This window comes from Pristiophorus japonicus, chromosome 4, assembly GCF_044704955.1.
Source record: "Pristiophorus japonicus isolate sPriJap1 chromosome 4, sPriJap1.hap1, whole genome shotgun sequence".
In the NCBI taxonomy this organism is placed as follows: domain Eukaryota; kingdom Metazoa; phylum Chordata; class Chondrichthyes; family Pristiophoridae; genus Pristiophorus; species Pristiophorus japonicus.
The window spans coordinates 189,789,767-189,805,285 of record NC_091980.1 but is presented as its reverse complement, the minus strand read 5'-3'; the positions used below and the strand labels follow the sequence as shown (position 1 = coordinate 189,805,285).

Sequence of the window (15,519 nt, the reverse complement as noted above, 5' to 3'; positions counted from 1 at the left end):
ACTTTATCACACGCCTTTTGGAAATCCATGTACATTACATCAACCGCATTATCCTCATCAACTCTCTCTCTTACCTCAGTAAAAAATGCGATCAAGTTGGTTAAGCACGGTTTGCTTTTAACAAATCTGTGCTGGCTTTCCTTAATTAATCCACCCCTATCCAAGTGACGGTTTATTTTGTCCCTGATTACTGTTTTTAAACGCTTCCCTAATCCCAAGGTTAAACTGCCTGGTCTGTAGTTGCTGGGTTTATCTTTACACCTTTATATTTTTTGAATAATGGTGCAACATTTGTAATTCTCCAGTTCTCTGGCACCATCCTCATATCTATGGAGGATTGGAATATTATGGCCAATACCTCTGCGAGTTCTGCCCTCAATTCCTTCAGCATCCGAGGATGCATCCCATCTGCTCCAAGTGATTTATCTACTTTATGTACAGCCAGCCTTTTTAATACCTCTTCTTTATCATTTTTTATATCGTGTCTCTACTACCTCCTCCTTCATGATGTCAATGGCAGAATCCCCTTCCTTGGTGAAGACAGATGCAAAGTGCTCATTTAGTACCTAAGCCCTACCCTCTGCCTCCATGCGTAGGTCTCCTTTTTGGTCCCTAATTAGCCCCACCCCTCCTCTTACTACCTGTTTACTATTTATATGCCTAGAGAAGACTTTTGGATTATCTTTTGTTGGCTGCCATTCTATTCTCATACCCTCGCTTTGCCTCTAATTTTATTTTTCACTTCTCCTCTGACCTTTCTATATCGAGCCTGATTCTCAGATGTATTTGCAACCTGACATCCGTCATACGCACTCTTTTTCTGCTGCATCATATTCTCTATCTGTATCGTCATCCAGGGAGCTCTGGCTTTGGTTACATAGAAACATAGAAACATAGAAAATAGGTGCAGGAGCAGGCTATTCAGCCCTTCTAGCCTGCACCGCCATTCAATGAGTTCATGGCTGAACATGAAACTTCAGTACCCCCTTCCTGCTTTCTCGCCATAACCCTTGATCCCCCGAGTAGTAAGGACTTCATCTAACTCCTTTTTGAATATATTTAGTGAATTGGCCTCAACTACTTTCTGTGGTAGAGAATTCCACAGGTTCACCACTCTCTGGGTGAAGAAGTTTCTCCTCATCTCGGTCCTAAATGGCTTACCCCTTATCCTTAGACTGTGACCCCTGGTTCTGGACTTCCCCAACATTGGGAACATTCTTCCTGCATCTAACCTGTTTAAACCCGTCAGAATTTTAAACGTTTCTATGAGGTCCCCTCTCATTCTTCTGAACTCCAGTGAATACAAGCCCAGTTGATCCAGTCTTTCTTGATAGGTCAGTCCCGCCATCCCGGGAATCAGTCTGGTGAATCTTCGCTGCACTCCCTCAATAGCAAGAATGTCCTTCCTCAAGTTAGGAGACCAAAACTGTACACAATACTCCAGGTGTGGCCTCACCAAGGCCCTGTACAACTGTAGCAACACCTCCCTGCCCCTGTACTCAAATCCCCTCGCTATGAAGGCCAACATGCCATTTGCTTTCTTAACCGCCTGCTGTACCTGCATGCCAACCTTCAATGACTGATGTACCATGACACCCAGGTCTCGTTGCACCTTCCCTTTTCCTAATCTGTCACCATTCAGATAATAGTCTGTCTCTCTGTTTTTACCACCAAAGTGGATAACCTCACATTTATCCACATTATACTTCATCTGCCATGCATTTGCCCACTCATCTAACCTATCCAAGTCACTCTGCAGCCTCATAGCATCCTCCTCGCAGCTCACACTGCCACCCAACTTAGTGTCATCTGCAAATTTGGAGATACTGCATTTAATCCCCTCGTCTAAATCATTAATGTACAATGTAAACAGCTGGGGCCCCAGCACAGAACCTTGCGGTACCCCACTAGTCACTGCCTGCCATTCTGAAAAGTACCCGTTTACTCCTACTCTTTGCTTCCTGTCTGACAACCAGTTCTCAATCCACGTCAGCACACTACCCCCAATTCCATGTGCTTTAACTTTGCACATTAAGGTTGCCCTACCTTTCCCCCTCGTGGGAATGTACCATGACTGTTCCCAAACTATTTCCTCTTTAAAGGCAGCCCATTGTTCCAATACTGTTTTACCTGCCATACTTTGACTCCAGTTTACCCGGGTCAGATCTGTTCTCATCCCACTGAAATTGGCATCTCCCAGTTAAACATTTTTACTCTCGATTGCTTCCTGTCCTTTTTCATAGATAATCTAAGCCTTATGAAATTATGATCACTGTTTCCTAAATATTCACCTACTGACACTTGCTCCACTTTATCTACCTTATTCCCCAGAACTTACCTGCTTTAAGTACAGCCAGCCTTTCTAGTACCTCCTCAATCAATTTTTAGCCCATCCAGTTTCTCAACTACCTCCTCTTTCACTATGACTTTCGTAGCATCATCTCCCTTGGTAAAGACAAATGCAAAGTACTCATTTAGTAACTCAGCCATTCCCTCTGCCTCCTTTTTGGTCCCTAATCAGCTCTTACTATCCATTCACTATTTATATGCCTGTAGAAGCCTTTTGGATTATTATTACTATATATTATTAGTAGGAACACTTTAGATAAATTAGTTTGGCTAAAGAATGACTGAGCACACAATCCCTGAAGGAGCATATTGCAGAGGCCCTAGGAATCAGATTTCAGGGCTCCATTGAGTGCGGATATGTGCTGGTGTGAGCAGCCAAAATAGTATCTATTTAAAAATAAAATGACAGAGTGCTAATCCAGGTGATTACAGACCAGTTAGTTTAACATCTGTGGTAGGGAAAATGTTGGCGTTTCGAAGAATTTACCACATATCTAGATAAAGAGAAAAAAGAAGTAGCAAGCACTGATTTTAATAGGGACATTCATGCTGCTCATACTTTTATAGAAGTCTAGAAGGAGGCAACAGACATGCTAAATCAGCGAATGTAGAAGGATGGGAGTGTACACAGACTTTAGGAAAGCCTTTGACAAGGTGTCACATTGGAGACTACTAGAGAAGATTAGGGGTATGGAATCAGGTGAAAAATGGCACACTCATTTTTTTAATTGGTTCGAAGGAGATATGACAGAGTGGGACATTGTTTCATGGCTGGAAATGGATAGTGCCCTAAACAGATAATAGAAAGTATAGTTCATTCTTTGGAAAACCAAACAGTAGCTTCAAAGGAGTATTGATAGTGGGTTAAACGTGACATGGAATTCAATGTCAATAAGTGTAAGGCAACACATTTTGGTAAAGAAAAACACCTGTAATTATACTCTGCGTAGAAGTAGGCTCGGTCCTGTGGAAGACGAGAGAGATTTGGGGGTACACATTGCCAAGGCACTAAAGGCAGTGCCTCAGGCTGTATAAAGTGCTAATGGAATTCTAAGTTCTATCACATGCGGTATATAATAATTCTTCTTAGGTGGTCCCTCGAATTGAGGATGACTTGCTTCCATACCAAAAAGGGATGAGTTCAATGAGTTCACAGGTTTTTCAATGAAAGAGCCAATATTCCAGATCCCAAACTGCATGTTGAAGGGTGGAAGATGCCTGTGCATGGATTTTTTAACGTGTGGTGGCCGTTGCAACCAGCCACCACATGGGCTTGACAGAGCTAGGTCTTGGTCCAGTGGCAAGGATTAACCAAGACGACTGGAAACCAGCTCTGCTGCACGGACCGAGTGTGTGCGTGCACACATCGCAGTGTGGGCTGGTCCGTGCTGCCCCTTCTGGGCCCCGAACTCACACCTCTCCTGGGCCCCGATCACATCGCTCTGCAATCTCTCGCCCTGATCTCCCCTCTCCTGTCTACACTCCAATCAGTGACCTATCATTTATGATAGCTCTCTAGTAAAATATTATGCCAAACATAGTGCGACTCACTGAGGAACTGATCGCACTCACTGAACCACACACTGGTATCTTCAGACATTCTAGGCCAGCCCAGAAATGTGCCTTAGCCAAAACACAGGGAAACCCCACTACTGTTAAGTACATCACCTGTCTGCAGGGCCTTGGAGAAACCAAATAGTTTGGACTCCAATCAGAAATGCCCTCTTCAGCAGACAGTCACAAACATCAGCTCACTTACACAAGGGATCCTTACTTGTTGCTCATCATTAGAATTTCCAGCTCCTTGTTATTGTGGACCAAGAATTTCTTGAATTCCGAGGGCAGCATGTGTTTGGTCTTCTTGCTGCTGCCATAACCGATGTTTGGCATAAGAATCTGACCCTTAAACCTCCTGCGCACTCTGTTGTCAATCCCTCTGGGTCTGCGGCAGTTACGCGCAATCTTCACATAGCAATCCGACTGGTGACGAATGAACTTCTTTCTGCGTTTCTTCACAATGTTAGGTTTGATGAGCAGTCTTAGAGCAGCCATGGTTCCTGTTGCTTGCTGGGCCTGGTGCCGCCGTCAGGCAAGAGGCAAGAGACACTGCACTATTTAGAAACAGAGCACCAAGTACAAGTGATACACCCTTCACATTTCTACTTTGTTTCCAAGGAGAAATTGAGCGAGTTGCCTCTACTACCACCCCAGTGAGATCCGCTAACTCAGCACAGGCCAAAAATTTAACCTGGGAACCTTCCTCGTCCATATGGTTCACTACCACACCAAATGATGCATTTACCGACTGAGCCTACAGAAGCAGAAATGGCTCTCCAAAAAATACATCCAGTGGGGGCATAACCAACATTTAGCAATATGAGTACAGCTGAATGCTGCAGCTTTTGATTTCAGATTAACCTGTATCTGGGGTGCCAAGGCCGATTATAGTACCCCGACTTTTATTCTTTAATTATTTATTTCTGAAAGGGTCATCTCACACATGCTCCTGAACTTTCTATATTATATTATGTAAATATATATATACATATATCGACAGAGCGCCTGCTAATCTGTAAATGAACTTCATTAAGTTTAACTGATTTTTTATTGTGCATGAAAATACCATTTGTATTCTGGAAATTAGGTTAATTGCAAAAGAGACGTTGACCGCTCCCTCAAATTCAAAAACTGTGACATCTTTCAAAATTTTGAGGCTATGCTTTCAATGCTAACACGGCCAGTACACCAATTAATTATGATATTTACTCACTTGCACGATCACAAGTTAATTAGGAAACAGACTGCTAACCCACAAAAATTTTGGAAATCTTGGCTGAGAAAACTGCCATGTCATTCAAGAGAGTTGTAGCAATGAAGTCTAGAAACTCGGATTCATTTGCATTACTAAGGTCTGGTTACCAGGAGACTTGCGTCTCAAGATTGTATAGGTCCATTATACAGGCAACGTTTTGCTGCATCACTTGGCTACACTGAGGCCAAAAAGATCACGACACTCCATTCTCGTCAACCAACCCTCCCCCACTGCACCCAAGCTGCTCTGGTTAATCATGGGAACAAAACACCCTCTTGTCTGTGACAACAACAAAAGAACTGTAATGAGGACAAGTGGGTCTTTATTGTGGTCTATCCGTGGTGCAAGATATATGAACCAGCCCACGCTGCTGAATACAATTGAATTATATGATAAATATGGCCCCTATAACAGTAGAAAATAACTGCACTGTATTGGTATCTAAATTGCAAAAATTTCATCCCACTACACAAGTGGTACCAGTCAAGACTTTGCACCTGCAGGGAGATTAGATGAAGGACAGAACAAGTTTAAAAAACTTTTAATTTCAAAAGCCTCAAGAGGGTGGCAGGAACGGTAAATACAATCAGGTAATCTCATGTCAAACAAACTGCACAATGATTCCAAACTGAAGAGAGCAAATTACATTACATTAAAAAGAGAATTGGGAGTGAATGGTGAAGAGATGCGAAAATTGATTGTCTTTTTATGCGATACCAGTTCACGTGCTGATTTTTGCTACTTTTGTTGAGGAAATTTTAAAAAGAGCAGCGATCGCTCAGGAAAAGTCGACTATAAAATAACTTTTAACTTTCCACTCGAATTTCCAAATCCCAACTCTTGCTCGATGTGACGTGCTGTTGATGTGAAGTTTATAATAAGCCCACAGTTACAATCTCTACAGAGGGGCACGCTGATGCAATTTGTTGACAATCAATTTTAAGCTTCAAATGATATTCTTAGTGAGACTCTGTGGAATTTGCACCGGGGTGTTTAGACATGTACAAGAAATAAAAAGAGATTAATAAAACATCAAACAGGTAAGTACAATAGCCCAAGTAATTCGCTTCGGTGAGGGTTGGTTATTCTGACCAAGATCATTAAATCCCAAATGCAATGACGTAAAATAGCTCAGAAAATAGCTCCCAAAGATTTATTATTTATTCTTTTCACATCCCTCATACATAATCTCTGTTCACGCAATACAACGCTCAGATAATGAGGGCACCGTGGACAGCACCATCCCCTCATTCTGTCAATGTAAGCTAAAGTAGTGCCCTTTGACCTCAAACCACTGGGATTAAATCCAGCCTGTTGTTCAATTATCATCTTCCAGATCTCATTCTGTCTCTTCATCCTCTTTTATATCTTGTGGTTGTGATTGGTACTCATTGCAGTTCAGCACTGATCTTGCTCTTATTTATTTATTAACCCAGGGAAGAACATTTGACGGCTGAGACGGCCCTGTAGAAAGAGCGAGCTAGGGAGCACTGACTGCAATCACATTCACACTGGCAATGGGACTGTGATAAGATCAATTCCTTTCCAAGGCAAGCTTTTGGGTGAGAAATTCAGGTTCTTTACAGATCGCCATTCTGTTCTATTATTTGGGAAAGATGGAAGAGCCAAAGTCACAGTGATAAAGTTCACAGCAACAGCAGAGATGGGGGAAATCAGTAGCTCCTAGGTCAGTGAGCTCAAGCTTCAGTTTTAAAAGTATGGGAGGGTTATTTTGGCCGAAGGGTGAAAACAGGTGCTAAATGGCTGCAGTGTTAAGGCGGCGATCCTGTTTGAAAGTCTGGATTCAGCACATACTTTTGGTCCTAATTGCTGATTACCATAATATGAGCTTGCCTGGCGATGCTAAAAGAGACATCTGCATGATTAGCACTCAAGTGCTGATCAGATACAATTTTTGTGGAGCAGTATATATAGGCTCCGCACATCCACAGCCACTGAAAGAGTGCAGTGGGCTGGCCAATGGACAGCAGCACCTTGCAGGATGGCACAGGGACTGAGGGAGAGGGCCACAGGTTGTTGGGCGCGGCACTGGAGGTCCAAGTGAAGGAGGTCTGGAGGAGGAAGGATGTCCTTTGCCCGCAGGGAGGCAAAGGACGGCACCTCACCCTCCTGTCCCTCTTTCTTGCAACAGTAGTGCTGCTCTGCCTGGCCTCATGTCCTCCTCCCATTCCACAACCAGACCAAGGGGGATCCTGAGCAAGATGCCAATGACCAAGCACTCACTTTCTTCTGATGACTCCTATAAAGTGCCCAATAAGGTGGAGTAGCACAGCACTTGTTTTTTTTAAGATGAAGTCCTCAGAAGATTTCCAGAATAAATTTTGCTTGAGTGTTAAAGTCTTGACAAAGTGTCCTAGAAAGTCTGCCAATGTGTTAGGGTATCCCTTTAAGTAGCGCCTGAAATCCACATCAAAGCCTTGTTACTCCCAAACAGCTGGTTGCTGTTAGAAGGGGGCATTGGGATAAGCACGAGGCATGAAAATGCCATGCAGTCTCCTTAATGAGAGCTAGCAGGCATTTTAAGTGGTAATCAACCTCTTAATAACCCTCTTGGCACCCATTCCTACTGCAGGCTTCAACTCCTTTACCAAGATGATGTCCTGCGCTAAATGCGGGCGAAACCAGCATTTCAGGTCAAGACCCCACCTTGGTCACCTCAGAGGATTGTTAGTGCCTGAATGCGCTGCTGAAAATCACCCCCTGGAGATCATAGGTCAAATGTACAAATACCTTATATGGTTCATTTTCAATTGTACCCTGTACTCATTTAAGAATAATTCTCCGACTTTTGTGATCACAAGATAATTACAGATTAGGAAAGCCATTCTGTCCATTTTAAATGATCTTCCCATAAAGACCCTAAAGGCCCCCAGTTGGTTCTTAGAAAGATTCCAGTTTTTTTGCCTCCACTGCTCCATCTGGAAGTTGATTCATTTGATGACCACTCTCTGTATGAAGAACATCCTAAGTTTACCTTTTGCTAGTTTTGTCATCTTCTCCTCCTCTCAATTTCATTTCATCATCATCATAGGCAGTCCCTCGAAATCAAGGAAGACTTGCTTCCACTCTAAAAGTGAGTTCTCAGGTGTCTGTACAGTCTAATGCGGGAATTACAGTCGCTGTCAAAATGGGGCAGATAGTGTTTGAAGGAAAGGGTGGGTGGGGAGCCTGGTTTGCCGCACGCTCATTCTGCTGTCTGCACTTGGTTTCTGCATGCTCTCGGCGACGAGACTCGAGGTGCTCAGTGCGCTCCCGGATGCTCTTCCTCCACTTTGGGTGATTTTGGGCCAGGGATTCCCAAGAGTTGGTGGAGGTGTTGCACTTTATCAAGGAGGCTTTGAGGGTGTCGTTGAAACATTTCCTCTGCTCACCTTGGGCTCACTTGCCGTGTAGGAGTTCTGAGTAGAGCGCTTTGCTTTGGGAGTCTCGTGTCAGGCATGCGGACAATGTGGCTCGCCCAACGGAGATGGTCGAGTGTGGTCAGTGCTTTGCTGCTGGGGATGTTGGCCTGATCGAGTGGATTTGCAGGATCTTGCAGAGGCAACGCCGGTTGTACTTCTCCAGCACTTTGAGGTGTCTACTGCATACAGTCCATGTCTCTGAGTCATACAGGAGGGCGGGTATCACTACTGCCCTGTAGACCATAATCTTGGTGCCAGATTTGAGGGCACTTCAAACACTCTCTTCCTCAGGCGATCAAAGGCTGCGCTGGCACACTGGAGGCGGTGTTGGACCTCGTCGGCTATGTTTGCCCTTCCCGAGGTATGGAAAATGGTCCATATTGTCCAAGGTCGCGCCGTGGATTTTGATGACTGAGGAGCAGTGCTGTGTGGCAAGGTCAGGTTGGTGGAGGATCTTTGTCTTATGGATGCTTTTGTATGCCTCGGTGAAGATGTTGACGATGACTTGGAGTTCAGCTTCTGATTGTGCACAGACGCAAGCGTCATCCACGCACTGTAGATCTATGGCTGAGGATGGTACAACCTTGAATCTAGTCTGGAGGCTGCGAAGGTTGAACAGGTTCCCATTGGCTCTATAGTTTAGTTCCACTCCAGCGGGGAGCTTGTTGAGAGAGAGATGGAGCATTGCAGTGAGGAAGATCGAGAAGAGCATTGGCGCGATGATGCAGCCCTGCTTGACCCCAGTCCAGACTTGGATTATGCCTGTGGTAGATCCGTTGGTCAGGATCATGGCTTGCATGTCATCGTGGAGCAGGCGGTGGATGGTGACAAGCTTTTGGGGGCAGCCGAAACGGAGGAGGACGCTCCATAGTCCTTCGCAGTTGACAGTGTAAAAGGCCTTTTTGAGGTCAAAGGTGGCTGTGTACAAGGATTGGTGCTAATAAACCGCAAGCACAGGGCATTTCTGAACTTAAAGCAGCAACCCAATTCAGGAGCAGCAAAGCAGCTCTACAGATGGCTGAAGGCCGAGGTCCAACAAAAACCCACAACCAAAAGAATAGATAGTGGGTGGAGAAAGCACAGGAGATCCAACAGCTGGCCGACAGCCATGTGCGAGGATTCTTCACCGCAGTTAAGTCCACCTACGGCCCAAGCACCCAAGGCCCCACCCCACTGCTGGCCAAGAATGGAGGGACACTCATTAAGGACACCGAGGCAGTCAGGCCCGCTGGAAGGAGCACTTCGAAGATCCCCTTAATCGAGACTCTGCCTTTGACACGAGTGTCCTCAACTCCATCCCGCAGCATGCTACCCGCCACCATCTCAGCAAAACCCTAGCCCTGCACGAGGTAGAAAAGGCCATCCGTCAGCTCAAGAACAACAAGGCATCAGGAGCAGATGGAATTCCCGCCAAGGCACTAAAGTATGGCGGAGAAACATTATTGGCACAAATGCATGACCTCATCTCTCTCATCTGGAAGGAGGAGAGCACGTCGGGTGATCTCAGAAATGCCGTAATCGTGACCATCTTCAAAAAAGGGGACGTCCGACTGCAGTAACTACAGAGGAATTTCGCTGCTGTCGGCCACTGGGAAAGTCATCGCTAGAATCATGGAAACATAGAAAATAGGTGCAGGAGTAGGCCATTTGGCCCTTCGAGCCTGCACCGCCATTCAATGAGTTCATGGCTGAACATGCAACTTCAGTGCCCCATTCCTGCTTTCTCACCATACCCCTTGATCCCCCTAGTAGTAAGGACTACATCAACTCTTTTTGAATATAATTTAGTGAATTGGCCTCAACAAATTTCTGTGGTAGAGAATTCCACAGGTTCACCACTCTCTGGGTGAAGAAGTTTCTCCTCATCTCGGTCCTAAATGGCTTACCCCTTATCCTTAGACTGTGATCCCTGGTTCTGGATTTCCCCAACATTGGGAACATTCTTCCTGCATCTAACCTGTTAAACCCGTCAGAATTTTAAACGTTTCTATGAGATCCCCTCTCATTCTTCTGAACTCCAGTGAATACAAGCCCAGTTGATCCAGTCTCTCCTCATATATCAGTCCCGCCATCACGGGAATCAGTCTGGTGAACCTTCGCTGCACTCCCTCAATCCTCCTCAATCATCTTCTCCCTGTGGCTGAAGAGCTCCTCCCAGAGTCACAATGTGGATTCCGCGCATTAAGGGGTAATTTCATTTCAAGCCATATTCATGATTTACTTTGTCCATTCCCTTACTATTTTGCAAACTTATATAAGATCATCTCTCAAATGCTTCCGTTCTAAGCTGAAAAGGCCAGGTTTCTCAATCGTTCCTCATAACTCGGAACTTTAACAACTGAGGTCTGCACTCTCTCCAGCATTTGAATCTCCCCCTTCTATCTCGACGACCAAAACTGGATCCTGTACCCAAAGTTGAACTGGACCAGCACACGAGAGTTTCATCACAATTTCCTCTGATTCTACTAACTTGGCTTCATAGTTCAGTCTGGAAAGGAAGCAGTCGAGTTTAGAGGGGACAAAGGTGTGGGTGAGGGTTTCGGTAACAGATAAGTCGAGTTAGGAAAAGAAAAAAAAATAGAAAGACAATGGGCTAGAAATTGCATTGGCTCACCGCCCGCTTTCTGGGCGATAACCAGGTCGGTGAGAAATTGCCCAGCTGAGTTACGCCAGCGGTTTCGAAGTACCGCTGGGGAGCGGACCGCCATTGTGCACTGTACTGAGATCGCCCTGCCGTGATATTTGGATCAGCGGTGACCAATAGGTAAGTATGAAAAAAAACACGCACGAGAATCAGCAGAACTGTGTGGTGAGTAGCCCTGCAATAAAAAGGTTAGTAATTTTGTTTACTCATTATTTTAAAATTTTGTTATGCTGATTTAGGTTAAAAGGGCCTTGAGATTGTTTCTGATTTTTTTATGTTCTGTCTTTTGAAAAAATATTTTGAGTGTTTTTCTCTTCCTAGGCCCCACCCACAACCTTGGGGTAAATTTTTGATGAATTTTTTATTTATCGCCCATTTTCTTCAGGAACTTCCCAATCGACTCTAAATGCCACATTTTTACCGAGAATCGGGGTGCAACGCCCATTTTTTTTGCAAGGCGGATTTTTTTATTTTTGAGAGGAAGTTTGCACCAGTGATAATCTTGGGAATCTTAGCAGTCTTTTGGGTGCCAATTGGGTGCTGGCGGGTTGTTAGGAAATTCTAGCCCTTTAATTTACATAGCGCCTTTCATAACCTTATAATGAACCAAAGTGCTTCACTGTCAAGTAAGTACTTTTGAAGTACTATAGTCACTGTTGTATTGTCGGAAACACAGCAGCCAATTTGCGTGCATCAAGATCCCACAAATAGCAATGTGATAATGGCCAGAGAATCTGTTTGAGTAATGTTAGTTGAGGGATAAATATTGGCCAGGACATAATGTAGAACTCCCCTGCTCTTAACATAGAAAAACATAGAAACATAGAAAATAGGTGTAGGAGTAGGCCATTCGGCCCTTCGAGCCTGTACCGCCATTCAATAAGATCATGGCTGATCATTCACCTCAGTCCCCGTTTCCTGCTTTCTCTCCATACCCTTTGATCCCTTTAGCTGTAAGCACCACATCTAATTCCCTCTTGAATATATGCAACGAACTGGCATCAACAACTCTCTGCGGTAGGGAATTCCATCGGTTAACAATTCTCAGTGAAGAAGTTCCTCCTCATCTCAGTCCTAAATGGCTTACCCCTTATCCTTAGACTGTGACCCCTGGTTCTGGACTTCCCCAACATCGGGAACATTCTTCCTGCATCTAACCTGTCCAGTTCCGTCAGAATTTTTAATGTTTCTATGAGATTCCCTCTCATCCTTCTAAGCTCCAGTGAATAAAGGCCCAATCGATCCAGTCTTTCTTCATATGTCAGTCCAACCATCCCGGGAATCAGTCTGGTGAATATTCGCTGCACTCCCTCAATAGCAAGAACGTCCTTCCTCAGATTAGGAGAACAAAACTGAACACAATATTCCAGGTGAGGCCTCACTAAGGCCCTGTCCAACTGCAGTAAGACCTCCCTGCTCCTATATTCAAAACCCCAAGCTATGAAGGCCAACATACCATTTGCCTTCTTCACCGCCTGCTGTACCTGCATGCCAACTTTCAATGACTGATGAACCATGACACCCAGGTCTCATTGCACCTCCCCTTTTCCTAATCTGCCGCCATTCATATAATATTCTGCCTTCGTGGTTTTGCCCCCAAAGTAGATAACCTCACATTTATCCACATTATACTGCATCTGCCATGCATTTTCCCGCTCACCTAACCTGTCCAAGTCACCCTGCAGCCTCTTAGCATCCTTCTCACAGCTCACACCGCCACCCAGTTTAGTGTCATCTGCAAACTTGGAGATATTACACTCAATTGCTAAATCATTAATGTATATTGTAAAGAGCTGGGGTCCCAGCACTGAGCCCTGCGGCGCCCCACTCGTCACTGCCTGCCATTCTGAAAAGGACCTGTTTATCCCGACTCCCTGTCTGCCAACCAGTTCTCTATCCAAGTCAGTACATTACCCCCAATACCATGTGCTTTAATTTTGTAGACCAATCTCTGGTGTGGGACTTTGTCAAAAGCCTTTAGAAAGTCTAAATACACCACATCCACCGGTTCTCCCTTGTCCACTCTACTTGTTACATCCTCAAAAAATTCCAGATGATTTGTCAAGCATGATTTCCCTTTCATAAATTCATGGTTGACTTGGACCGATCCTGTCACTGCTTTCCAAATGCGCTGTTATTTCATCTTTAATAATTGATTCCAACATTTTCCCCACTACGGATGTCAAGCTAACCGGTCTATAATTACCCGTTTTCTCTCTCCCTCCTTTTTTAAAAAGTGGTGTTACATTAGCTACCCTCCAGTCCATAGGAACTGATCCAGAATCGATAGACTGTTGGAAAATAATCACCAATGCATCCACTATTTCTAGGGCCACTTCCTTAAGTACTCTGGGATGTAGACTATCAGGCCCCGGGGATTTATTGGCCTTCAATCCCATCAATTTCCCTAACACAATTTTCCGCCTAATAAGAATATCCTTCAGTTCCTCTTTCTCACTAGACCCTCTGTCCCCTAGTACTTCCGAAAGATTATTTGTATCTTCCTTTGTGAAGACAGAACCAAAGTATTTGTTCAACTGGTCTGCCATTTCTTTTTTCCCCATTATAAATTCACCTGAATCTGACTGCAAGGCACCTATATTTGTCTTCACTAATCTTTTTCTCTTCACATATCTATAGAAGCTTTTGCAGTCAGTTTTTATGTTCCTGGCAAGCTTCCTCTCATACTCTATTTCCCCCTCCTAATTAAACCCTTTGTCCTCCTCTGCTGAATTCTAAATTTCTCCTAGTCCTCAGGCTTGCTGCTTTTTCTGGCCAATTTATATGCCTCTTCCTTGGATTTAACACTATCTTTAATTTCCCTTGTTAGCCACGGTATAGCCACCTTCCCCGTTTTACTTTTACTCCAGACAGGGATGTACAATTGTTGAAGTTCATCCATGTGATCTTTAAATGTTTGCCATTGCCTAATCACTGTCAACGCTCTAAGTATCATTTGCCAGTCTATTCTAGCCAATTCACATCTCATACCATCAAAGTTACCTTTCCTTCAGTTCAGGACCCTAGTTGCTGAATTAACTGCGTCACTCTCCATCTTAATAAGGAATTCTACCATACTATGGTCACTCTTCCCAAAGGGGCCTCGCACAACAAGATTGCTTGTTAGTCCTTTCTCATTACACATCACCCAGTCTAGGATGGCCAGCCCTCTAGTTGGTTCCTCGACATATTGGTCCAGAAAACCATCCCTAATACTCTCCAGGAAATCTTCCTCCATCGTATTGCTTCTTTGAAATAGTGCCATGAAATATTTCACGTCCAGCTGAGAGGGCAGATGCGGCCTCAGTTTAGCATTTCATCTGAAAGAAGGCACCTCTGACAGTGCAGCACTCCCTCAGTACCGCACTGGAGTGTTAGCCTAGATTTTGTGCTCATGTCTCTGGAGCGGGACTTTGATCCACAAACTTGTGATTCAGAGGAGAGAGTGCTGCCACTGAGCCAAGGCTGACACGATGAAGCGAGGAGAGTAGGTGGAAGTAGGCAGTCTCTGATGCATTATCATGATGCAGCTAGTTTCTGCTGTTTAAATCCTAGAAAGTTTGACTAAAAAAAAGAGGAAATCAATGTTTTTTTTAAGCATGGGTGATACATTCATGTAGAATTTACTTTGGAAACAAATGTATTTACTTAATGGGTTCTTTGCTTAAGAATTCATAGCAACACATTGCTAATAAACCAACTAGTTCTTAATAGCAAACGGTTTAACAATCACATTACCAGTTCATCCACCAGGCTCATAACCACCTGCCTAATCGTAGATCCCCTGAACCCAAATGGCTGGGGTTTTATTGAGTCTTGTGAACACCATTCCCAGCTCAACAGCTCTACTAACCTGGGAGCATACTCACCAGTGAATACATTACAGAAACTGCCGCTGAAAATCTTAGATTTAAAAAAGTGGTAAATAATGTCTGATATTCCACATGCCTTTTAATATATATATGCAAAGTCCTCAACACCATTACTGCCATTCTGCTCAGGACTGTACAGTTGCACTCTATTTTCAGGATTGTGTTTTGTCATTCAACTTTTCCTGCACGTCACAAATTTGAGTTCAGCAAAGGCCTTCTTAAACTGGTGCTGTCATCTCTCATCGGTGCTCTGACTGACTGCGACAAGCTTCATAAAATCATGCAATATTTCCAGTGAGGTTTGGTTAGGCTCGCAGCAGAGAGCTGGGAACTATAACACTGATCTGGATTTCAAAAAGGAGAGACAGACTGTCAAGTTGCTGGTGAACAGATGCGTTGCCTGAAAGGGTGAGAATCAGT

At 44.3% G+C, this 15,519-nt stretch overlaps 2 protein-coding genes across 5 annotated transcripts in view; both read right to left on the bottom strand.

Moving 5' to 3' along the window:
• The window catches only part of LOC139262274 (alpha-(1,6)-fucosyltransferase), a 1,093,864-nt gene that overhangs the window by 936,220 nt on the left and 142,125 nt on the right, over window positions 1-15,519 (bottom strand). The gene's annotated exons all lie outside the window — the stretch shown is intronic.
• On the bottom strand, window positions 2,374-4,401 carry LOC139262736 (large ribosomal subunit protein eL32-like). The gene is made up of 3 exons (XM_070877888.1): window positions 4,124-4,401; window positions 2,837-2,843; window positions 2,374-2,445 (listed from the first exon to the last, which is right to left on the bottom strand). Exons 1-3 carry the CDS (start codon window positions 4,399-4,401, stop codon window positions 2,374-2,376), a joined length of 357 nt encoding a protein of 118 aa, XP_070733989.1.

Excerpts from the sequence above, each read along its gene's own strand:
- LOC139262736 (XM_070877888.1), bottom strand. The coding sequence starts at position 4,401 with ATGGCTGCTCTAAGACTGCTCATCAAACCTAACATTGTGAAGAAACGC.